The sequence below is a fragment of the Elaeis guineensis genome, chromosome 9 (assembly GCF_000442705.2).
Source record: "Elaeis guineensis isolate ETL-2024a chromosome 9, EG11, whole genome shotgun sequence".
Classification (NCBI taxonomy): Eukaryota; Viridiplantae; Streptophyta; class Magnoliopsida; order Arecales; family Arecaceae; genus Elaeis; species Elaeis guineensis.
Window position 1 is genome coordinate 7,303,254 of NC_026001.2, and position 19,824 is coordinate 7,323,077.

General features: G+C 41.9%; 1 protein-coding gene across 1 annotated transcript; it reads right to left on the reverse strand.

Moving 5' to 3' along the window:
• Positions 1–4,726: 4,726 nt before the first annotated feature.
• On the reverse strand, positions 4,727–19,000 carry LOC105051907 (ATP-dependent DNA helicase Q-like 4A). The gene is given in 29 exon segments (XM_073243774.1): positions 4,727–5,142; positions 5,207–5,592; positions 5,665–5,742; positions 5,855–5,949; positions 6,025–6,157; positions 9,291–9,346; positions 9,478–9,639; positions 9,726–9,806; positions 9,929–10,020; positions 10,023–10,086; positions 10,172–10,300; positions 10,402–10,470; positions 10,556–10,626; positions 10,712–10,835; positions 12,540–12,675; positions 12,743–12,894; positions 12,982–13,102; positions 13,868–13,995; positions 14,073–14,159; positions 14,501–14,632; positions 14,712–15,084; positions 15,189–15,319; positions 15,403–15,576; positions 15,683–16,110; positions 16,113–16,128; positions 16,391–16,448; positions 17,105–17,257; positions 17,430–17,521; positions 18,807–19,000. Coding segments are annotated over 28 exon segments (3,750 nt in total). The 5' UTR covers positions 17,453–17,521; positions 18,807–19,000; the 3' UTR covers positions 4,727–5,044.
• Between the last annotated feature and the right edge of the window lie 824 nt (positions 19,001–19,824).

Sequence of the window (19,824 nt, forward strand, 5' to 3'; positions counted from 1 at the left end):
CAGTAATATCCCTGGCGGAGCAGCTTGTGGGATAAAGATCTAGCCCCCAAATAGTTTTCGCAAATCCCCTCATGTACTTCCCACAAGACGTAGTCAGCTTCCAAGGGCCGGAGACATTTCAAGAGGGGCAAGGAGTATGATCTTTTGTACAATTTGCCCTCATAAAGGATGTACCGGGAGGCTTGATTTCGGAGCTTCTGAGCCTCCTTCGCATCCTGAGGGAGAACTCCATCTCTAAGATAGGTTATCAGCGGGTCGACCCAGCTGGGCTCGTGGTCGATCTCCATTACAGGCCACGATTCTTCTGTATTCGGATGTTTTAGAACTTCAAGGAGGATGCCTTTGGGCAATTCGGTCGGAGCCGATGTCGCCAGCTTGGAGAGAAGATCGGCTCTGGTATTCTCCAGCCTTGGAATCTGTCTAATGTTGAAGCTACTGAAGGCGAGGGTGAGCTCCTTTACCTTCTCAAGGTATCTGGCCATACTGTCCTCCCGCGCTTCGTAACTCTCGCTGACTTGCCCCACCACCAGTTGAGAGTCACTGTGCACCCGGAGCTGACTTATTCCCAGCTCTCTGGCGATCCTTAGTCCTGCGATCAGAGCTTCATATTCTGCTCCATTGTTTGTTGCGGGGAACTCGAAATGCAGAGCGTACTCCGCGATGACTCCCTCCGGACTGACCAAGATCATGCCTGCACCTGCGCCTGACATGTTGGAAGATCCATCCACATAGAGGGTCCAAAAGCGATCGGAGGGATTGGCCTCTTCGTTGGGGGAGTTCGGTTGAGACTTCAGGTCGTCAGCTTTGCTTTGCTCAGGTTCGGCCTCCTCTGGGATGGTGCACTCTACTATGAAATCTGCCAGTATTTGGGCCCTTACTGCTGGTCTAGGTCTGTAGTTGATGTCGAATTTCGTGAGCTCGATCGCCCATTTTGCCATTCTTCCGGAGGTGTCAGCCCGGTGCAAAACTGCCTTGATCGGTTGATCGGTGAGTAGCGTCACGGTGTGCCCTTGAAAGTAGGGTCGGAGCCTCCGAGCTGCAACCAACAAGGCGTAGGTCAGTTTTTCTAATTTGGTGTACCTGATCTCGGCGTCCCTCAGCGCGCGGCTAATGTAGTAGACTGGTCGCTGGACTTTCGTTTCTTCTTTGACAAGGACGGCCGCGAGGGCCATGGGAGAGACCGCTAGGTATAAAAATAGTTCCTCCCCAGGTTCAGGCTTTGCCAACAGCGGGGGTGAGCTAAGGTAGCTTCTTAACTCTTCGAACGCCTGTTGGCACTCAGGGGTCCAACAGAAGTTCTTCGGCTGCTTGAGGGTTTGAAAGAAGGGCAAGCACCATTCGACCGACCTCGCGACGAAGCGATTAAGAGCCGCTATCCTCCCTGTGAGGCGCTGAACCTCTTTGATCGACTTTGGGACGGTCATCTCCTGGATGGCGCGAATTTTCTCTGGATTGGCCTCAATCCCACGCCCTGATACCATGAAGCCCAGGAACTTTCCTGAGGTTACTCCGAAAGTGCATTTAGTTGGGTTCAGCTTCATTCTATACTTTCGGAGAGCGTCAAAGGTCTCCTCGAGGTCGGCGACATGATTTCTGGAAGACTTGCTTTTTACGAGCATATCATCCACGTAGACCTCCATGTTTCGGCCGATCTACTCTTTGAAGATTTTGTTCACCAACCGTTGGTAGGTTGCGCCCGCATTCTTGAGGCCGAAAGGCATGACCCTGTAACAGTAAAGGTCGCGATTGGTGATGAAAGCTGTCTTTTCTTCATCTTCCGACGCCATTCTAATTTGATTATAGCCGGAGAACGCGTCCATAAAGGTGAGGAGCTCATGGCCTGAGGTCGCGTCCATCAGTTGGTCGATTCTGGGAAGGGGGTAGCTGTCCTTTGGACAAGCCTTACTCAGCTTTTTGAAGTCTATGCACATCCTCCACTTGTCGTTTGCTTTTTTGACCAGAACAACATTGGAAATCCAATCAGGATAATTGACTTCCTTAATGAATCCGGCCTTGAGGAGCTTATCCACTTCCTCGGCTATCGCCTTCTGCCTCTCTGGGGCATGACTCCGGATTTTTTCTTTCGTCGGTCGATGCTTTGGATCGACGGCCAGATGATGCTCCATGACTTCCGTGTCAATCCCCGGCATGTCTGCTGGAACCCAAGCGAAAACGTCCGCATTCCTTCGTAAAAAATCAATAAGACACGTCCGCACCTCCTCCCCCAGGTTGGAGCCAATTAGCGCCACATGCTCCGCGTTCCCATCATTCAAAGGGATTGGTACCAGATCTTCGATTGGGCCGCCCCTTTCTTCGATGAGGTCATCGCGAGCATCTAGTCCATCGACGGGACAGGGGTCAGCCTGATCGCTTCTTTGCAAGGCGATGTTGTAGCAGTGTCTGGCCAGGACTTGGTCTCCCCGGACCTCTCCGATCCCCTGGTTGGTGGGGAACTTCAACTTCAAATGGTAGGTCGAAACGACAGCTCGGAGAGCATTGAGGCCGGGACGGCCAAGGATTGCATTGTAGGCGGATGGCGCCTTCACCACCAAAAAATTCACCAGAGCCCTGGATTGCTTTGGATATTGACCCGCGGCCACAGTCAAAGCTATCATTCCTTCCATCGGAACGGCGTCATCGGTAAACCCTACCAGGGGGGAGCAAATCGGCCTCAGATGACCGCCAAGAGCGGACATTCTTGAAAAGGTATCGTAGAACAAGATATCGGCCAAACTTCCGTTGTCGACAAGAATGCGACGGACGTCGTAATTTGCTATATTCAAGGAAACTACGACTGCGTCGTTATGAGGGAATTGGACTCCCTGGGTGTCTTCTTCGGTAAAGGTTATGGGTTCTTCAACCTTTTGCCGCTTGGGGGATACAGCCGGTATGTTGGTTGCCTCCCGCCGGGATCCCCCCGAAATGGTGTTGACGGAATCCGATAGAGGCCGATCGTCCGGCCACTCCTTGTCGGCGACCATAGCCGGAGGTAGTTGTGCGAATGCCTCGTGAGAAGGCATCAGATGAGGAAAGGAGGAGTGGGCAGATGAGGAAAGGAGGAGTGAGTGCCGGATGAGATGACCGGAGGTGGATCCGTTGAGCGCTCCTTTAAGAACAAGGGTATTGCGAAGACACAGGGGCCCTTCCTCTAGCGCCAATCCTGTTGATGCAAAAATCCGTTTGCGCCGGAGAAGCTGGAGTCGAGAAAGTCGCGGTCGCCGTCGGGACCTGCAAAGGAAGTCTAAACCGGAGGTGGGGTTGCTCCGGCAAGACCCTCCGACACTCAAGTCAGTTCTCTGCCTCTACAAGAATGGAGTGCTCGAACGGAGAATTTAGCAGAGTTTTTAGATGAAAGATGAGAGCTTATGGAATAACGTATCTGGGATTTCCCTTTTATAGGCGGAGGGGGTGGTAGCCTGATAGCGACATCTGTAACCGTCTGGCAGCGGGCTGCCCAGGGTCAGGCGGAGTTTGTTGCAGAGAGTAGTGGGGTGGACCCGTGGCTATCATCGGGGTGTGCCACGTGGGGCCTGCCGCGGGAAGTGGAGCGGCGTCCGTTGTCGCGACTCGCCAGTGGGTGAAAGAATCGCGCGGTAACCGTCTCAGGAAGTGGAGCGGGGTTGTGGCCGTTATCGTGGCTTGCCAGGGAGTGATGGAGCTGCGCGGAATCTGCCGCAGGAAGTGGAGCAGTGCTGTGATCGTTACTGCGGCTTGTCAGGGAGTGATGGAGCTGCGCGGAATCTGCCGCAGGAAGTGGAGCGGGATCGTGGCGGTTGCGGCGTCGCGCTTGTGAATGTGGATCCGTCGATCGAAGTTCGGCACCGGTCGGAGCCGACGACGGAGTCCAGCTCCCGTAGGAGTCCGGGCGGAGCCCTCCTGGGGTTGATGTTGCGGTCGGAGCCCGGTTCCCGTAGGAGTCCGGGCGGAGTCCTGCAATTAAAGTCAGGTGCGAAGTCCGGCTCCCGTAGGAGCCCGGACGGATCTTACCAGCGGTTGACGTTGGCGACGAAGCCCGGCTCCCGTAGGAGTCCGGGCGGAGTCCCCCTTGAGGTTGGAGTCGTGGGCAGAGCCCGGCTTCCGTAGGAGTCCGGGCGAAGCCCTCCTGGAGTTGATGTTGCGATCGAAGCCCGGTTCCCGTAGGAGCCCGGGCGGAGTCCTCCTGCAATTAAGGTCAGGTGCGGAGTCCGGCTCCCATAGGAGCCCGAACAATCTTACCGGCGATTGACGCTGGCGACGAAGCCCGGCTCCCGTAGGAGTCCGGGCGGGGTCCCCCTTGGGGTTGGAGTCGTGGGCGGAGCCCGGCTCCCGTAGGAGTCCAGACGGAGCCCTCCTGGAGTTGATGTTGCGATCGAAGCCTGGTTCCCGTAGAAGCCTGGGCGGAGTCCTCCTGCAATTAAGGTCAGGTGCGGAGTCCGACTCCCGTAGGAGCCGGGACGGATCTTACCGGCGGCTGACGTTGGCGACGAAGCCCAGCTCCCGTAGGAGTTCGAGCGGAGCTCCCCTTGAGGTTGGAGTCGTGGGTGGAGCCCGGCTCCCGTAGGAGTCCGGTCGGAGCCCTCCTGGAGCTGATTCTGCTGAGAACTTCGGCTGTGGATATTTTATACCCAACACCTTGTGTCTATGATTAACAGCAGTAGCTCTAAAAGTAGGCTTGGATGCAAAGATTGAGATGCCCGAATGAAAGTGCTCCCAATGAGTAGATTGGAGTCTAACAAAATTTTGCAGGCAAAAAACAGATGGAGAACTCTCCTTTCATTCTGAAAGAATGTACATCAAGGTAGCATTCCAATTCAGTTGTCGAAACATTACATAACATAGATATGTACACTTCTTTCTGATAATTATAACATTCCTCACAAAAAATAAGGGAGGCTTCCTGCAGGAGTCATATGAGCCAAGTCAACAGCACAAAAAAAAAACAAAACAAAACAAAACAAAACAAAACAAAAAAATGTCAATTAGCCACAGAGATAAGCAACTGGTCCATGTTTTATCCTTTTTGTCGATGAGAGTAGGGAAGATCATATCTGTTTTAGTCGCAGCATTAAGGTGGCAGACTGAATGGAAAAGGATGCAGAAACCAAGGAGTTGCACTCTCCAGCCTATAGAAGAAATCCACCAGGAGGAATTGGACAAGAAACCCTGTCGCACATCAACTACTTCTTAAATGTGTATTCTTGGAATAGATTATCAACGGGGCAGTTACCTTTGCTTCCTGGTCGTGACCATTGAGGCAGGATTCTACCTGAAGCCTTTTGTTTTGCCTTTGGATTCCAATCCTCAGTCTCCATGTCATATCCATCCAGATCGAGATCTATGCAGCGGTCATTGCAGGTTGATATACTTGCAGTACCAGGTGCACCTTTTTGGTCATTCCTAACCTTTGTTACCCGCTTTTTTGATTGTACAGTGCTTTCTACAAAAACATCATCATTAACATCTGAATCAATGCCTGTTGACCGTCTTCTCCGCTTTACTGCATCAGCATTTTCATTGCTGCTGCTACTACTGTTCCTGTTTGCCTTTTGGTACTCTCTGATGGTAGACTCTATGGTTTCCAATACTCGGTCTCCATACTTATGTATCTTCGCCCTGTATCAATTTTTTTGATTCAATATATATGTTTTCTAGCTGATTGGTGGTTCGAGTGGAATAGATCCTTACTTGCCAATTCCGTTGATCTCAAGAAGTTCTTCTTTGGTTCTTGGAACTCTCTTGCTAATCTGCTGCAATGTGGCATTTCTGGAGTTGGAATAGAAATCCTTTAGGTATTAGCATGGCCTGTGCTATAAAAGGACATTTGATATGTGGGTTTTGTGTGTTTGGTGTTTATAATAAAAGGAAAGCAGCTCACCCAAATATGTGGTATGCCATGACCCCCTCACCAGCTTCTTTTACAAGCACAGTTCGAAGCATTCGCAAAGCCGCATACAGTTTGGCTGACAGATTCTGCAACCAAAAATCGCTTAAGGGGAAAAAAATCAGAACCATTACTTAAATTCACTATGTAGTGGATATTATTACCAAGTCTACTTCATTTTGTGATGGACCATTAGCGTCAATTGATGGAGTGCTCATCATTTCTGGAAGCAATGAACCCTTTGCTGGTGTCACTTCAGATCTGCTCATTTTGGATGCCCTAGCAGGAGCAGGAAACCTGCATTGTAGCAAAGCTTCTAGTGTTATAGATTGTGTTGGCCAAAAGTTTAGTTCAGCAAATCATTTCAAACAACAGAATGATATAAGTTACATAATAATCATAAACATCGATGACCTTCATTGCATCTACAACAACAGAAAAGTTGTTAACCTGATTATCATTGCTAATATCAAAACTTCTTCCCTGGGAATAACAGGTTCACCTATAGACAAGCAGGAAGCATTATTTGCTTGCTATGATTATTTTCAGAACATTGCTGTGGCATTACGATATAGGTGAATGATATGTACCTTAAACAGCACATTGGAAGCAAAGACGACTTTAACTACATGGCAGATGAAGAGAGACATGGGAAAGCATTGGAAAACTAATCCCTCGTTTTCCTTTCAAGAAACTGGGTCTTGTTTCCTTACCATGTATTTACAGTCTTGATAAAACAAAGCAAATCAACTTTGAAAAAGCATACTTTCCAGATTTCTTGGAATGAGGAACTGCAAAACCTGATTGCCATACTTAACATAGGGAAGACAGAATTTCAAGATTTTTTCAAGATACAGAAAGCTTATCAAATACATCAGGCTAGTTACATGGATTGTATTTTCTCAAGAAAGAAGATTGTCAAACACTAGGCTTAATAGAAAAGATCACATAATTTTAAGGGCAGTCATCACTTATGGTATACTACCCAGTCACATATACTGCTTAAGCTAACCGCTTAAATGACAGTGAGAAAGTACAAGTAATGTTGTGTGCCCTTCCATTTTGCACGTTTTTCCCTAGTACACGAGTTGAAGACTTTAAATATAGGATAAATTACAGGAACACTCTCTCAACTTTAGTCCAATTTTACTTACACTCCTCAACTTTAAAAAGTATCAAATTAGTCCTTCAAGTTTTCGAGATACTCTAATGTAATCGTACCGTTTATTCCATTAACGGAATGATATCATGTGACCATCATATGATAGCATTAATTTATAAAATGATCAAATACCCTTATCCCATCTCCTCCCTCCTTCTTCGATTGCTCTCTTTGATCTTTCTCCACCTCTGGCACCGACGTCTCTCCTCTCTCCTTCCCCATCCTCCTCTTCCTCCTCATCCCCTTCTTCTCCTTATCATCTTTCTCCTCCAAGCCTGCCCATGAACCATCTTCCTCCATGACGGCTCCCTCTATCTCCACCCATTCCTCGCTGGCGACCCCTCATTCCCCCTCCTCTCATTTCTTCTCACCTACTTCTTCTCCTCCTCCAAGCCCGCCCATGAGGCATCCCCCTCCACGGTAACTTCTTTGACTTCCGCCCACCTCACCAGCGATCCATCCTTCCCCTCCTCCCCTTCGTCCTCTCCCACTTCTCCTCCTCCTCCTCCCCCAAACCCGCCCATGTCCCTCTCCACCACGGCTCCCTCCATCTCTGCCCTTCCTCACTAGCAACCTCTCCTTCCCCTCTTCTCCTTTCTTCTCACCCACTTCTCTCTCTCATCCTTCTTCTCCAAGCCTGCCCACGACCCCTCCTTCCCCCTCACCTTTCTCTTCACCCACTTCTTCTCCTCCAAGCCCACTCATGACCCTCCTCCGTGGTGGCTCCCTCCACCTCCATCCTTTCTTATCGGCAGCTCCTCTTTCTCCCTTCTCTCCTTTCTCTTCACCCACTTCTTCTTTTCATCTTCCTCCTCGTCCTCCCCCTCTAAGCCCGCCCATGAGCGCTCTCCCTCCACCTTCATCTCTTCCTCGTCAATGACCCCTCCTTCCCGCTCCCTTTCCCCCTAACCCTTTCTCCTTTTCTTCCTCCTCCAATCCCATCTACAAGGCCTTTGATGCCACCCTCCCCTTCCATGCTAACCTCTACACCCTACCCTTCCCCTCCACGACGGCTCCCTCCACCTCTATCCCTACCTTGTTAACGATCCTTCCTATATGAGCAAGGGCATTTTCTTCCATTAAAATGGAAAGCTAACACTATTTGTTAGTAAGTAAACAATAGGATCAAATTGGAACATCTCAAAAATCTAAATGACTAATTTGATACTTTTTAAAGTCGGGAGTTGTGAGTGAAATTGGACTAAATTTGAGGATGTTCATGTAATTTATCCCAAAATTTATTCATCTTCTTAGTTCAGGATACATGCTTTCTTATCCATGTATAATTAATTTACCTACTTTAGGTTTTTGCCCTAATGACTGCCCTATGACATGCTTGAAACAACTTAAACTAATGCAACCAGAACTTAAAAACCCAATTTTGTGCAACAATGCATGCAAAATTAAAAGAAATGTACTTCATATAGAAAATAATTGGATTGGAAGTTGAAATTCAGATCCCCAACTAGAGTGAGCCAAATCTCCATTAAAAGTAAAGGATCTGACAATGCTCTGGTTCCACAGATCTGACATGCTTTCCTTTCGTAGGAAAGAGTTGGGCAAGGCCCAGAATGCTTTCTTTAAGCAGCTGAAAGAAGAAATAATGGATGTGTGATCTACCTCCTTGTTGCCTGGTCGATCTTGAGCACCGTCTTAAAGTCAACACCATGCATCACTATTTTCTCATACAACACTGACTCACAGACCATAACAGACCAATCCTAAAACTTATAATATTGATAAAAGAAAAGCCAACGAACATCAGTAAGACAGTCTTCTTCCACCATCCCCAAAATTAAGGTACCAAACTGTGGCCAACATTTCATTGCAACAAAAGAGTCAAAGTTAGAAATGCAAAAGTTCAAGTGCAACACTAGACACCTACTTACCAACCAGCTTTATGCAGGGGATTCCTCCCCATGTGAGAGGTCCAAAGTTCATAGCAACCCCAGCATAAATCTTTCGAAAACAGAAAAGGAGAAAATCCTAGGTACCTAATTCTCTTATTATTAAAAAAATGGACACTGGATAAAGAAAAAGAACACTACCGCAGAGAGCAAAAACAAAAAGTCCGACCTCAGTATGACAGGTCGTCTGCCAGAGTGAGTCTCTGAGTAAGAGGTCCAAAGTTCATGGCAACCGCAGCATAAATCTTTCGGAAGCAGAAAAGAAAATCCTAGGCACCTACTTCTCTTATTATTTAAAAAAAATGGCATACTGGATAAAGAAAAGAACACAAGTGCAGAGAGCAAAAACAAAAAGTCCGACCTCAGTATGACAGGTTGTCTGCCAGAGCAGAGTTTCTGAGCTTTTGATTCATTTACCTGCAGATCAAGAGTTGTAACAATTTAGATGCTATGAATGATTGATAAATCTGTGATGGAAAAAACAACCAAAAGCTCTTTCACTTGAGTAACACAAAGCAGTCACAAGTGAAACTAATGTGCTAGCTCACCTTCAATATAGAAGAAACAGATCCATAAATATCACTTTTTCGTACATCTTCAGCAAGAACATCCTCAATAACTAAATGTCGTATCACTCTGGATGCCTCACCTTTGGCTAGATGTTTTCCAGCCCCATGAAGGTCCAAGATATTGTGTCTGTGTCTCTTAACCTACACGTTAGGATTGAACAAGCAGGTCAGATTACTGACATTATAGACAAAAGTACACACAACTGGTCACTTATGTTGATACATACAATTTGGCTCAGGGACCCCCTGTACACTTCCAGAATGTGAGACGTTGAATACTTTTGGCCCATCGATATCACTAACTCAACCTACAAGCAGGCATTTTTAAAGATAATGCATCAGTTAGCACATATCATTTATAGTGAAATATTAACTATTAGTGAAATTGACTGCAAAAACACTAATAAAGATAACAAGGTATATTCCTGACCAGTTGCTTTGCAATATCAGTTACATCTTTATCAATGCAGCTCAACATTTTAGAACAGTTATCACATGTCTTTCGGCACCTCATAGGATCAATTTTTCACCAAAATGAATCAATTGCAGTAGGCGTCTGCAATCGATATCATTTTCACAATAGCTAACCTGTAAAAAGTTAATATCACCAAAAATAATTATTGATTTTTCATCAAATGCTTGATAATAACAAGATTCGAATATCTTTAGATACCATGCGAAGAAGATTTTCAATATTTGTTTCGAGTACTCTATCACTGCTAACTAAAGAATTACGCCTTGTTCCAATGGATACAGGGCTTTGGTCTATTACTCCCTGAGTAAGCATGTGCTTGACCCGAATCTAAAGATTTCCAATAAAAAAAGATCAAATAACAAATCAAACATATGTTATTGCAACAAAATTTTTAGATCAACAAAAAATAAAAAGTGCTCCTGGCTTACATAGTCACTGTAGTTGTAATATAAAACACAAGAAGAACGCTGACCATCTCTACCGGCACGCCCACATTCCTGGGGGAAAAGAGAAAAAGAATATAGTAATTGGAAGTGCATTTGTCGCACTAGTCAGACACTACAGATGCATTTCCAAGATTACCTGATGATAACCTTCAATAGATTTTGGAAGAGAATGGTGAATAACAAACCGAACATCAGGTTTGTTGATACCTGAAATTCATATATTACTATGAGAAATCTATGACTTATCTACATTCTAAAAGCGCAAAAACCTAACATGATAATTGCTGAATACCCATTCCAAAAGCCACTGTGGCACATATTATATTGATTTCATCTTTGCTCCACTGCTTTTGAACATATGTTCTTTGAAGAGGATCCATGCTACCATGGTAAAACGATGCTTTATGTCCATATTCCTAGAAAACAAGGAACATTTTTTGTTCATTTTAAGGATGCATTTAACAAAGAGAAAATCCACTCACTAAAAACATGAAGTAATAGATTATCAAAATTCTTAATATGCATTGGTTCAAGCATAGAACGCAAAAAACCATGTATTTTTTGATGGTACCTTGTAGATGCAAATCTTACTTGGTCTCTACAAGAAACAAATGCAAGATAAGCATGCAATATCTTTAGAAAAAAAAGGACTTTGATAGGATGAAGAAGAATCGCAAAACAAGAGCATATATGATTTAGTAAGGTAACAATTAAAGTCGAACATATATGATTTAGTTTAGAGTATGTAAAATATTGAGCTCCACCTGCATTAGTTTTCATTTCTATGTATAACAATTTTTTGTAGAGTAGACAAGCAGAAGCTAGTTGGTTTTCTTTACTAATCTTTTTTCCTCAGGGGAAGTCTGACCATTTTTTAGTGATTCTTTGGTCTCTGTAAGAACCATATGGTTAGCCGAGTTTAAAAAGACAAGGATGGTTCATTGACCGCAAAATAACAGGCCATATCGCAAATTAGTTGCATCATGAATCCTCACTGTCATATCCTGTTTAAACATGTCTGTAATATGTGAGAAGGCTTCAGGGCACATTTGTTTCTTCTCAATATGTGAGGCTATCTAAGGCATGAAAGCTGTAGGAGACAAAGATGAGCAAAACTTTGGATTAAGAGTGCAAGTATGTGCTGAGTCAAAGTTAAATGACACATATATTCAAATGGTGAAAGAAGTTTCAACTTACCCCACTGTCATCCTTCTGCATGAGCAAACAATTTAGAAAAGAGAAAATGACAAATTTGTTGATTAGTTTTTGATTTCTCACACACTGGTTAGGGAAAAGGGCCAGATGGCTAACTATATCCAGCTCGTGTTTAAGTTTATTTTTATTTTGATCATTGCTTAATCTTAGCTGGAGGGTGCCATTAAAGGTTAAACTGTGTTTTCCATCTCCTGTCATTGTGACATTTCAATGGTAAATAATTTTTTTTCACATAGCTCCTCTCCGTACAGTGTGAGCTTGCCTATAAATATGCCTCCTCAACAGCATCACAACTTCATCACCTTAATTCAAAATTTGCTTTGGAGCCACCAAAGAGTTCTCCGAACTAACAGTGAATCCTTGGGCATTTGCTAAGAATCTAAGTCTATTTTCTGGGTTCACCATATCGGCCACTTTCATCAAAATCAAAATATCATCATAGTTTTCTTGGAATATTACCTTTAAGACTATCTTCCAACTGGAAATAGATTTCTATCGCAAAATCAATGTATTTATTAGTGTCACAGCAAACTAATGAATTTCCTCCAACACTAGATCCTGAGTTCAATAAATAACATGTTAATACAATACATTGAAAAATTGACTGGCTATTTGTATAGAGGGGGGTTCAAACGTTTCAGTTGCAAATTTGAAGAAACATATTGGTCAGCCTTTAAACCAGAAACAAGAACTAACAGATATTAAGAAGCAAGAAATAATATTAAGCATAAATTAGACTCATGATACAAGAAAGCCAGTAACAATCACTAAAGTCGGGAGGGGAGAAAAAGAAAGGAAAAGAAAAAAAATATTCAAGTCAGCACATATTTTATTTTCAACACAACAATTTTTTAAACAGGTATCTTAAGATAACCTGCAGTGCCATACTAAAGAAAGCCAAAAACCTGTAATTTCTCAGCCACTTTTTCACAGTCCATTCTTGAAAGACAATAAATAATGCCACATTCATCAAAATGGTTTTCTTTGATGAATTTATCAATGTCCTCCAGGCACTTTTTTGTTTTGGGCATCACAGAAAACCTGCAAAAATTAAACCCGTCATCCAGTATGAAGCAGACACCAGCAGTGCATCTCAATTGGCACTCACCACAAGTTTGGGCGGTTAAAACTTTGTTGAAAAATGATGCAATTCACTAGGCCAAGAGCTTGCACAACATCTTCCTTTACACTAGCTGTTGCTGTAGCAGTTAGAGCCAGCACAGGAGTACTTGGGTACTTTTGTTTCAAAATACCAAGCCCCTGATAGAGTGCAAATTTTTAGTCAGAACAGGGTAAGTTTTGAAAGGTTCTCAAGGGTGCTGAAAACAAAGCTTTGCTCATCACAACCTGATAATCTGGCCTAAAATCATGTCCCCACTGGCTTACACAATGAGCTTCATCAATAACAATTCTAGCAAGTGATCCCCGTGAGTACAAATTGTCCAAGTGTCTCAACAAAACATCACTCCTGTATCAGACAAATATTTCCAACTGAGTTAAGTGCCGTCACTTCAATTTAAGGAACACAGGAAATTCCCGAGTGTTTTAGGCCAAACAAATTTCCGAAGTCAATGCAGATTCAGATCACACATCATTAATGTTAGGAGTAGTGCACGTAACTTCACCATGCATCAATGCAAATACAAACGTGCATATATACATGAATGTCAGCATATAGCTGCATTTCCTTGAACCAGTGTATTTTTACAGATAATTCCCTATTTCTAGATTATTCTGGAAAATATTCTTTAAATTAAATACCAGTTTCTGCAACTGAAATAATCTTGTTACATTAACGTTGTGCTTTTCTGCAGAATTTTGAATAAGAAACGAACATATAAGAAGAGCCATAGGAGAAACACCAATAACAACAAATGACAGAGAACTGATCAAGATGGTATGGGCGTGTACAGGAAAGATTTGAGGGGGCTCCAGTAATGAGGATCCTCTAATCTTTGATAGAGGCATGGGAAAAGGAGAGGCCAATCTAAGATCATATGGATGGAAATTGTGGGAAAGGAAATGGAATAGCTTAAAGTGACATCACAGTTATCCCCAGCTAGAAACTCTTGGTGAATGAGGATTCAAAAGCTGAGATAAAAAAGTTGGGCAAGGCTTGATGATTATGTTATAGTTTATCAATGCACCATCTTATCTGATATAGCAAGTTAAGAACTGTATCGAGTTGAAGTTCATGGCATAACAACCCTTAGCTTATGGAAGCACAACTCACTTGGCAACTTTTTCTGGAGTTACATATAATAACTTGTATTTACAGATGTCAGACATCAATTCTCTAAAAATCTCCTGTTGTTCAGCCCACTCCATACTTGCACTCAGATAAGCAGCAGGAATATTTGCCTGCTCAGAGATAGAAAGTATTTAGTCAGTTAGGTACCATATAACGACATTTTCATGCTAAATGAAGTGTGCAATACCTGCAACAGATGCATTATTTGATCCTGGATGAGCGAAACGAGAGGAGAAACTACTAATGTTACTCCAGGACAGATTAGAGCAGGAAGCTGCATGACAGCTAAATTTATGTTATAGTAGGAAAAGTTAGAAATCTTTATCTTAATCTGAAGGGTTCAAGATAACTGATCTTTAGACTCAACAAAGGGAAGGGAGAAAAAATCAAAATGAGATGGAAAGTTGCTCTATAAATATGAAATCTATCATAGTATTTTGCAAGCATCAAAAAATGGCGTTATTAATTTATATCTCTAAGTAATATGTAGCCGGCAATGAAACCTAGTCAAATGAGGCTTTGAAAGCTACAAGAGAGCTTCGTAGCAAATTTAACAGGGGAAAATGTCAGGAGACATTATTTCTGATAGCCTGATTTCTTGGGTAATGCTTGTACCTGGTATGTCAGGCTCTTGCCACCGCCAGTTGGCATCAGAACAAAAACATCATGTCCACTCATTGTTGCATTAATCACCTCTCTTTGATTGGGACGAAAGGAGTGATTCCCGAACACTTTTCTGTTATTGGCCTGGCAAGGTGTCAAGTATGGGTAAGCATCAGAGAACATAGGCCATGCAGATAAACTGACATATATTGTGGAAAACCACCTCGAGTTTCTTGGTCCATGGAAAATCTTCACTCTTCCACCTCTTATCACTGGAACCTTCAATGTAATTAACATCAAAGAGCTTTGGAGTAAACATTTCTCTTTCCACATGTGCTGATAGAATACTTGTTCTATCTGTATAGGAGAATGATGCCATTGAACTCCAAGCACCAGAATTCCCTGGTTCGTTTCCTATATGAACCTGGGAATTGAATCTTGCAGGATCTATAGGAAATGTGTTCACAGGAGTCTCAGGTTGAAAGACCTGTGCAGTAGCTGTTGAGGCTGTCAAATGCGATCTCCATGTTTCACCATCTTGAGTCAAACTATGGAGATATTTTTCAAGCACCTGAATCTGTTTATTGAGATGCAACCTGACAAACAAATGCATGGAAGAGCAAAAAATATATATATATTATTAAATATAATTTTTTTTCCGTCTAACATGGAAACAACATTATGTTAAGATAGGACAAACCGTTCTTGGCGAAGATTTTCACACTGTTGAGGACCAAGTTCAGCAGCATTATCAAGAAGTTCATTTGATACTGCAATCAACTGATCCTTCATCTCCTGCAAATGAGTTGTTGCCTCTGGGCAAAAAGCCAGCTACATAATTGCAGATATTAGATGAATATCATGATTAAAATAGTTCCCTTTAAAGAAAAACTAATGACAATGAAAAGGTGTACCTTGAAGCCGTGAATGCATATTTCACACAGTTCCATTGGCAAGCTATTTTCACTGGGGCCTGTTCTATTACCTCCACTACCAACTGGAGTAAAAGGAGTATGTTTAGATGCTGATACTTCAGGTATTCCAGTGGCTTGATAGTGTTCCATGACTATTTGGTCTACATCAATTTTCTGAAACACAAATTGGTTGATGAACTGCAAAAACTGATCCAAACACATGTTCCATCTTTACGTCTATAAAATAAATAAATGAATAAATCACAACCAAAAATTCTACCTCCATAATTTCATCATCATCCAAAGCATCTAGAAAATCATCATTAGCATGCTTATCATTATCAGCATGCACAGTTTGGTGATTTTCAGGACCTATATGAGAAGAACTGTGTGGCATTGATGCTCCACTAACATCTGGTTTCCTCGTGATCAAACTTGCATCAACCTTTGTATTGTAATCATTGTTCTTCCAGAAAGAATTTCTCATAAATGAATCACCTCCAAGGAGTGACTTGCATGGTAAATCACCAGATGCTTCATGTGGGTAGATACTTTCATGAGATGACATTCCAGGTCTTTGGAAATCAACAACATTGTTGATATTGTTGGAGGAGTTTGAAACTCGAGCTGATCGACAATCTGTATTATGATTCAGCACTGGAGCAGTTAATCCAGGTCTTAAATACTGCTTGCTTGTTCCCTGATTTTGCAGAGAGCTTTCCATGCCTGCCAGAACATTGAGATCAAGGGGATCAGAGTACATGCTAAACTAACTGAATCATCAGCTGCACCAAATTCACTGGCTCAAGAAACAAGACCAAGACACAAGAAAACCAGAAGAAAAAAAAAAAGAATGAAACTGAGGAGAAATTTCAACTTCCATTTAATGATTCAAGGGTTAAGTTTTAATTGGTTGGTCTCATGAGTTTTGGTGAGGAGTAATCAGTAGAAGTAGAGAATTTCTTTAGTCATGATACTTTAAGTGTACCTTCTCAATTTGTAAACTTTGCAGCCTCTCAGGTCCTTGAATAGTACAAGCAATAGACCTGACAATGCAATATGAAACAAATTAAGAGTTGAGAAACAAAATACATATCATATAGATCAAGTTACACTCCAAACAAACGGCATAGCAGATAAGTTATAATTACTGAGAATAATAAGCCAGAATGATTGCAACTATTCATCCCCAGGTAATAAAGTACCAAAGGATCAAGAGACAATATTTTTTTTTACTATCAATGATTTTCTTCTAACTTGTTGATTTACTGAACTATAAATTAGATTACACAATAAACCAGCTCAAAATGATGCAAAGTCAACAAAAGTAAATCAGGTTAAACTGCTGTCTGACCTTGCTTCTCAACGTGCATATGGACATACTAATATATGGACATACAAACATATGTATGCATGCACATATGTTTGTATACAACAGATATGTCGTAACCAGTAAATTCCTAATCTGTAATCTGACTAATTTGTCAATAGAATTTTGCCTCCAATAGGAAATTATTGCAGAATAAGGACCAAAATCTCAAAGCTATCTATAATGCAGCCATGATTGATCAGAAATTTTTGATATATAACATCTCTTCATGACAGCATTTGCAGCAGCTATGAGATACTATCAGGAGAAAAATATATTTCAATGCTCTAGAGTTAGAATTCAAATAATCAGACCATCAAGACACAGTTATACCTCGTGCACAGCATCCCTTCAGCACTTTCTTCAGGTCTGAGTTTTTGTGATGATAAAGAAAACAGAAAGTTTGAGCTCAAGAATTTCTCTTGACAAGAGAAATCCTCAAAAGTAGCCACATGATGCAACCAATTGATCTTAGGTGGCTTGTTCCTGCAAGCAGATTCTGAACTGAAGTTTCTCTGTTGGAAGGGTAAAATGTATACCAGGTAAAAGATTGAGGGGAAAGAAAAAGAAAGGAAAAAAGAAACTAGAACTTAAGAGAAGCAAAATGTTGACAATATCAAATTAAAAATTGTCCAAAATTGGATTGTATGAAACATGCCTTGGGAATGCTTCCTTATTCATCAGTAAGCATGCTCATATGCTTCATGTAGTTGTACTTCACTGATCACAGCAAATATGTGAAAGCAAAACCTGGAAAATAGTGAATTCATAAATCAGTAATCAATCATGTATATTTATGATCATAGTCTGAGGAAATCAAAGTTCATTATGATTCTGTGTAACAGATATGATATATTTATGAAACATGAAAGGCATGTCCAACAAGCATGACCTACAAACTCTACTTTATATAATAGGGTTTGTGATTGATGGAGGTGTAAAAACTCAATTTTCTAGAATGCTTATGAAATTGCTACATTAACATCATATGGCAAAACCAGCTGAAGAAGGATGGATCATTCCATAAATCTGTGGTTGATGGCATGTAGTTTTATCCGGGCAATAGTTTGAAGTAACATGACGAGTTACCATATGTATCTGTGCTCACCATTGCTGTGCCACAGCTGCATTGTAAATTTGACACCACATATTGAAACCTAGAAGTATGCATGTTGCAAAGTTGTCCTTGTACGGAACTTAATATGCAGTGTTACTTTGTATTTTATAACCTTGAAGTTTAGCAGAAAGAATATGATCTCCCTCTGGCAATAACCCCAAGTTCTGCGACCCAATTTTGTCTAATAAATTGTAGGTGATATACATGTGATACCAGGCAAGTGGTTAGGAAAAGCTATCATCTCCATATATCCTCATTCTTGCCTCCATCCAACCAACAGCATGAAAGCGTTCTCCATCGGGCTGTGGCAGGGGAGGTTAATTAGTCAAAAGCTTAAACTGATTTGCCTTTTGACTGGAAAAAAGACATCTCCGAGTGGTTGGTATACTATCAAGTAGTCCCCATCAGTAAAGACCCCACAATCGAATGAGTTTTTGCCTCAAGCACAATCTTCTGGTTCCAAACTCCAATATTTCTAAATCTTTTAAGGATTTATCAACAAGCGATGCGCTCAAAATGTCAAACTGAGGCCCTTTCCACTCAATATTAACAAATCTTATCCACCATATATAGTGTGATAGACTATAACAAATGAGTATCAACGCGGCATTTCTTCTCGCGTCTTCCCTACAGCTTAGGCTCTTGCTTTTCTAATCCATGATATACATCGTAGTCTTCATTTCCACTAAAATGTACACGATCCTCGCGTTCTTTTTTCCAATACTCAGAAGAAAACAATGTATAAGCCATCCAGAGATTCCAATCAAAAAACAAGCTAAAAGAGACGGCATTTACCTCCAGATGGCTGGAGACACATAAAATTGCAATCTTTCGGAAACAACGCAGGTCAGTCCATGGATTTGTAACTACGAAATACGAATTAATGAGTTGCGAAGAAAGAAGAGCAGAAATCAATACCCGCGATCTGGACGCCGGAGAGGTGGCAGATAACCGCTGAGCCCTAAAAATGGAGGAGACGGAGGCTGAAACTGCTCGGATTTGAGATCGGCATAGGGAAATGGGAACGGGAAGGGGGTTTTGGGGATCGATGGGTGATAAGATTCGGAGAAGCGGACGTGAGGGTTTTGGTCGCCGGATTGGGGGAGAGCGGGAGGGGGGGGGGGGTTTGGCCTTCGAATTAGCGCGGGATGGTGACATTTTGCTCTTTTCTTTGCCGTGAGAAAGAGGGGATGGAGGCAGTCGGCCTTCGCTTCGATCTGGACCGTCCACTCCAGAAAGCCTTTGGATACGAAGTCGGCATGAGTTTGTTGAACACTGACGATTAGGCTGTGTTTCTTGTACTTTTTTTAAAAAAATTAAAAAAAAAATCTATTTTTATTTTTTAATATTTTTTATAATAATATATATATATATAATTTATTTATTTTTTTAAACAACATAACAGTCGAGTTTGAGATAGAGAAAAGCCATAAGAAAAGATGGAAGCACGGAACTAAATAATCATCGAGAGGTGGAAACTGGACAACCACAAGCAACATAATAGGAGCTCAAAAATATAATTTTTGATAGAAAATTAATATTTTTTTCAGCTTGTGCTTATAAATATATTAATTTTTTATCAATAAAATATTTTTACTTTTTTTTTTTATGAAATGAATATGTCGGTGGATCAAATGTATTTGTAAAAGATTACCGATGATATGGTCCATGAACACGATCTAGCAAGTTAGTTCGAAGTAATACTAGATTGCTCATAATATTAATCAATTTGCCATCTATTTTAATGGCTGTTTTGAAGCAAATTTATCCAGCCCGATATGTAAAAAGACTTGCATGTCATGATCTTTTTTAGAATTTAATGATTCAAAATCATAAAGAGGATGAAAGAGTTATTTCATTCGTAATTGTATCTTATCTAATTTATGTGGATTATTTTTAAATGATAAAATTTTAAAAAAATGATAATTTGAATTTG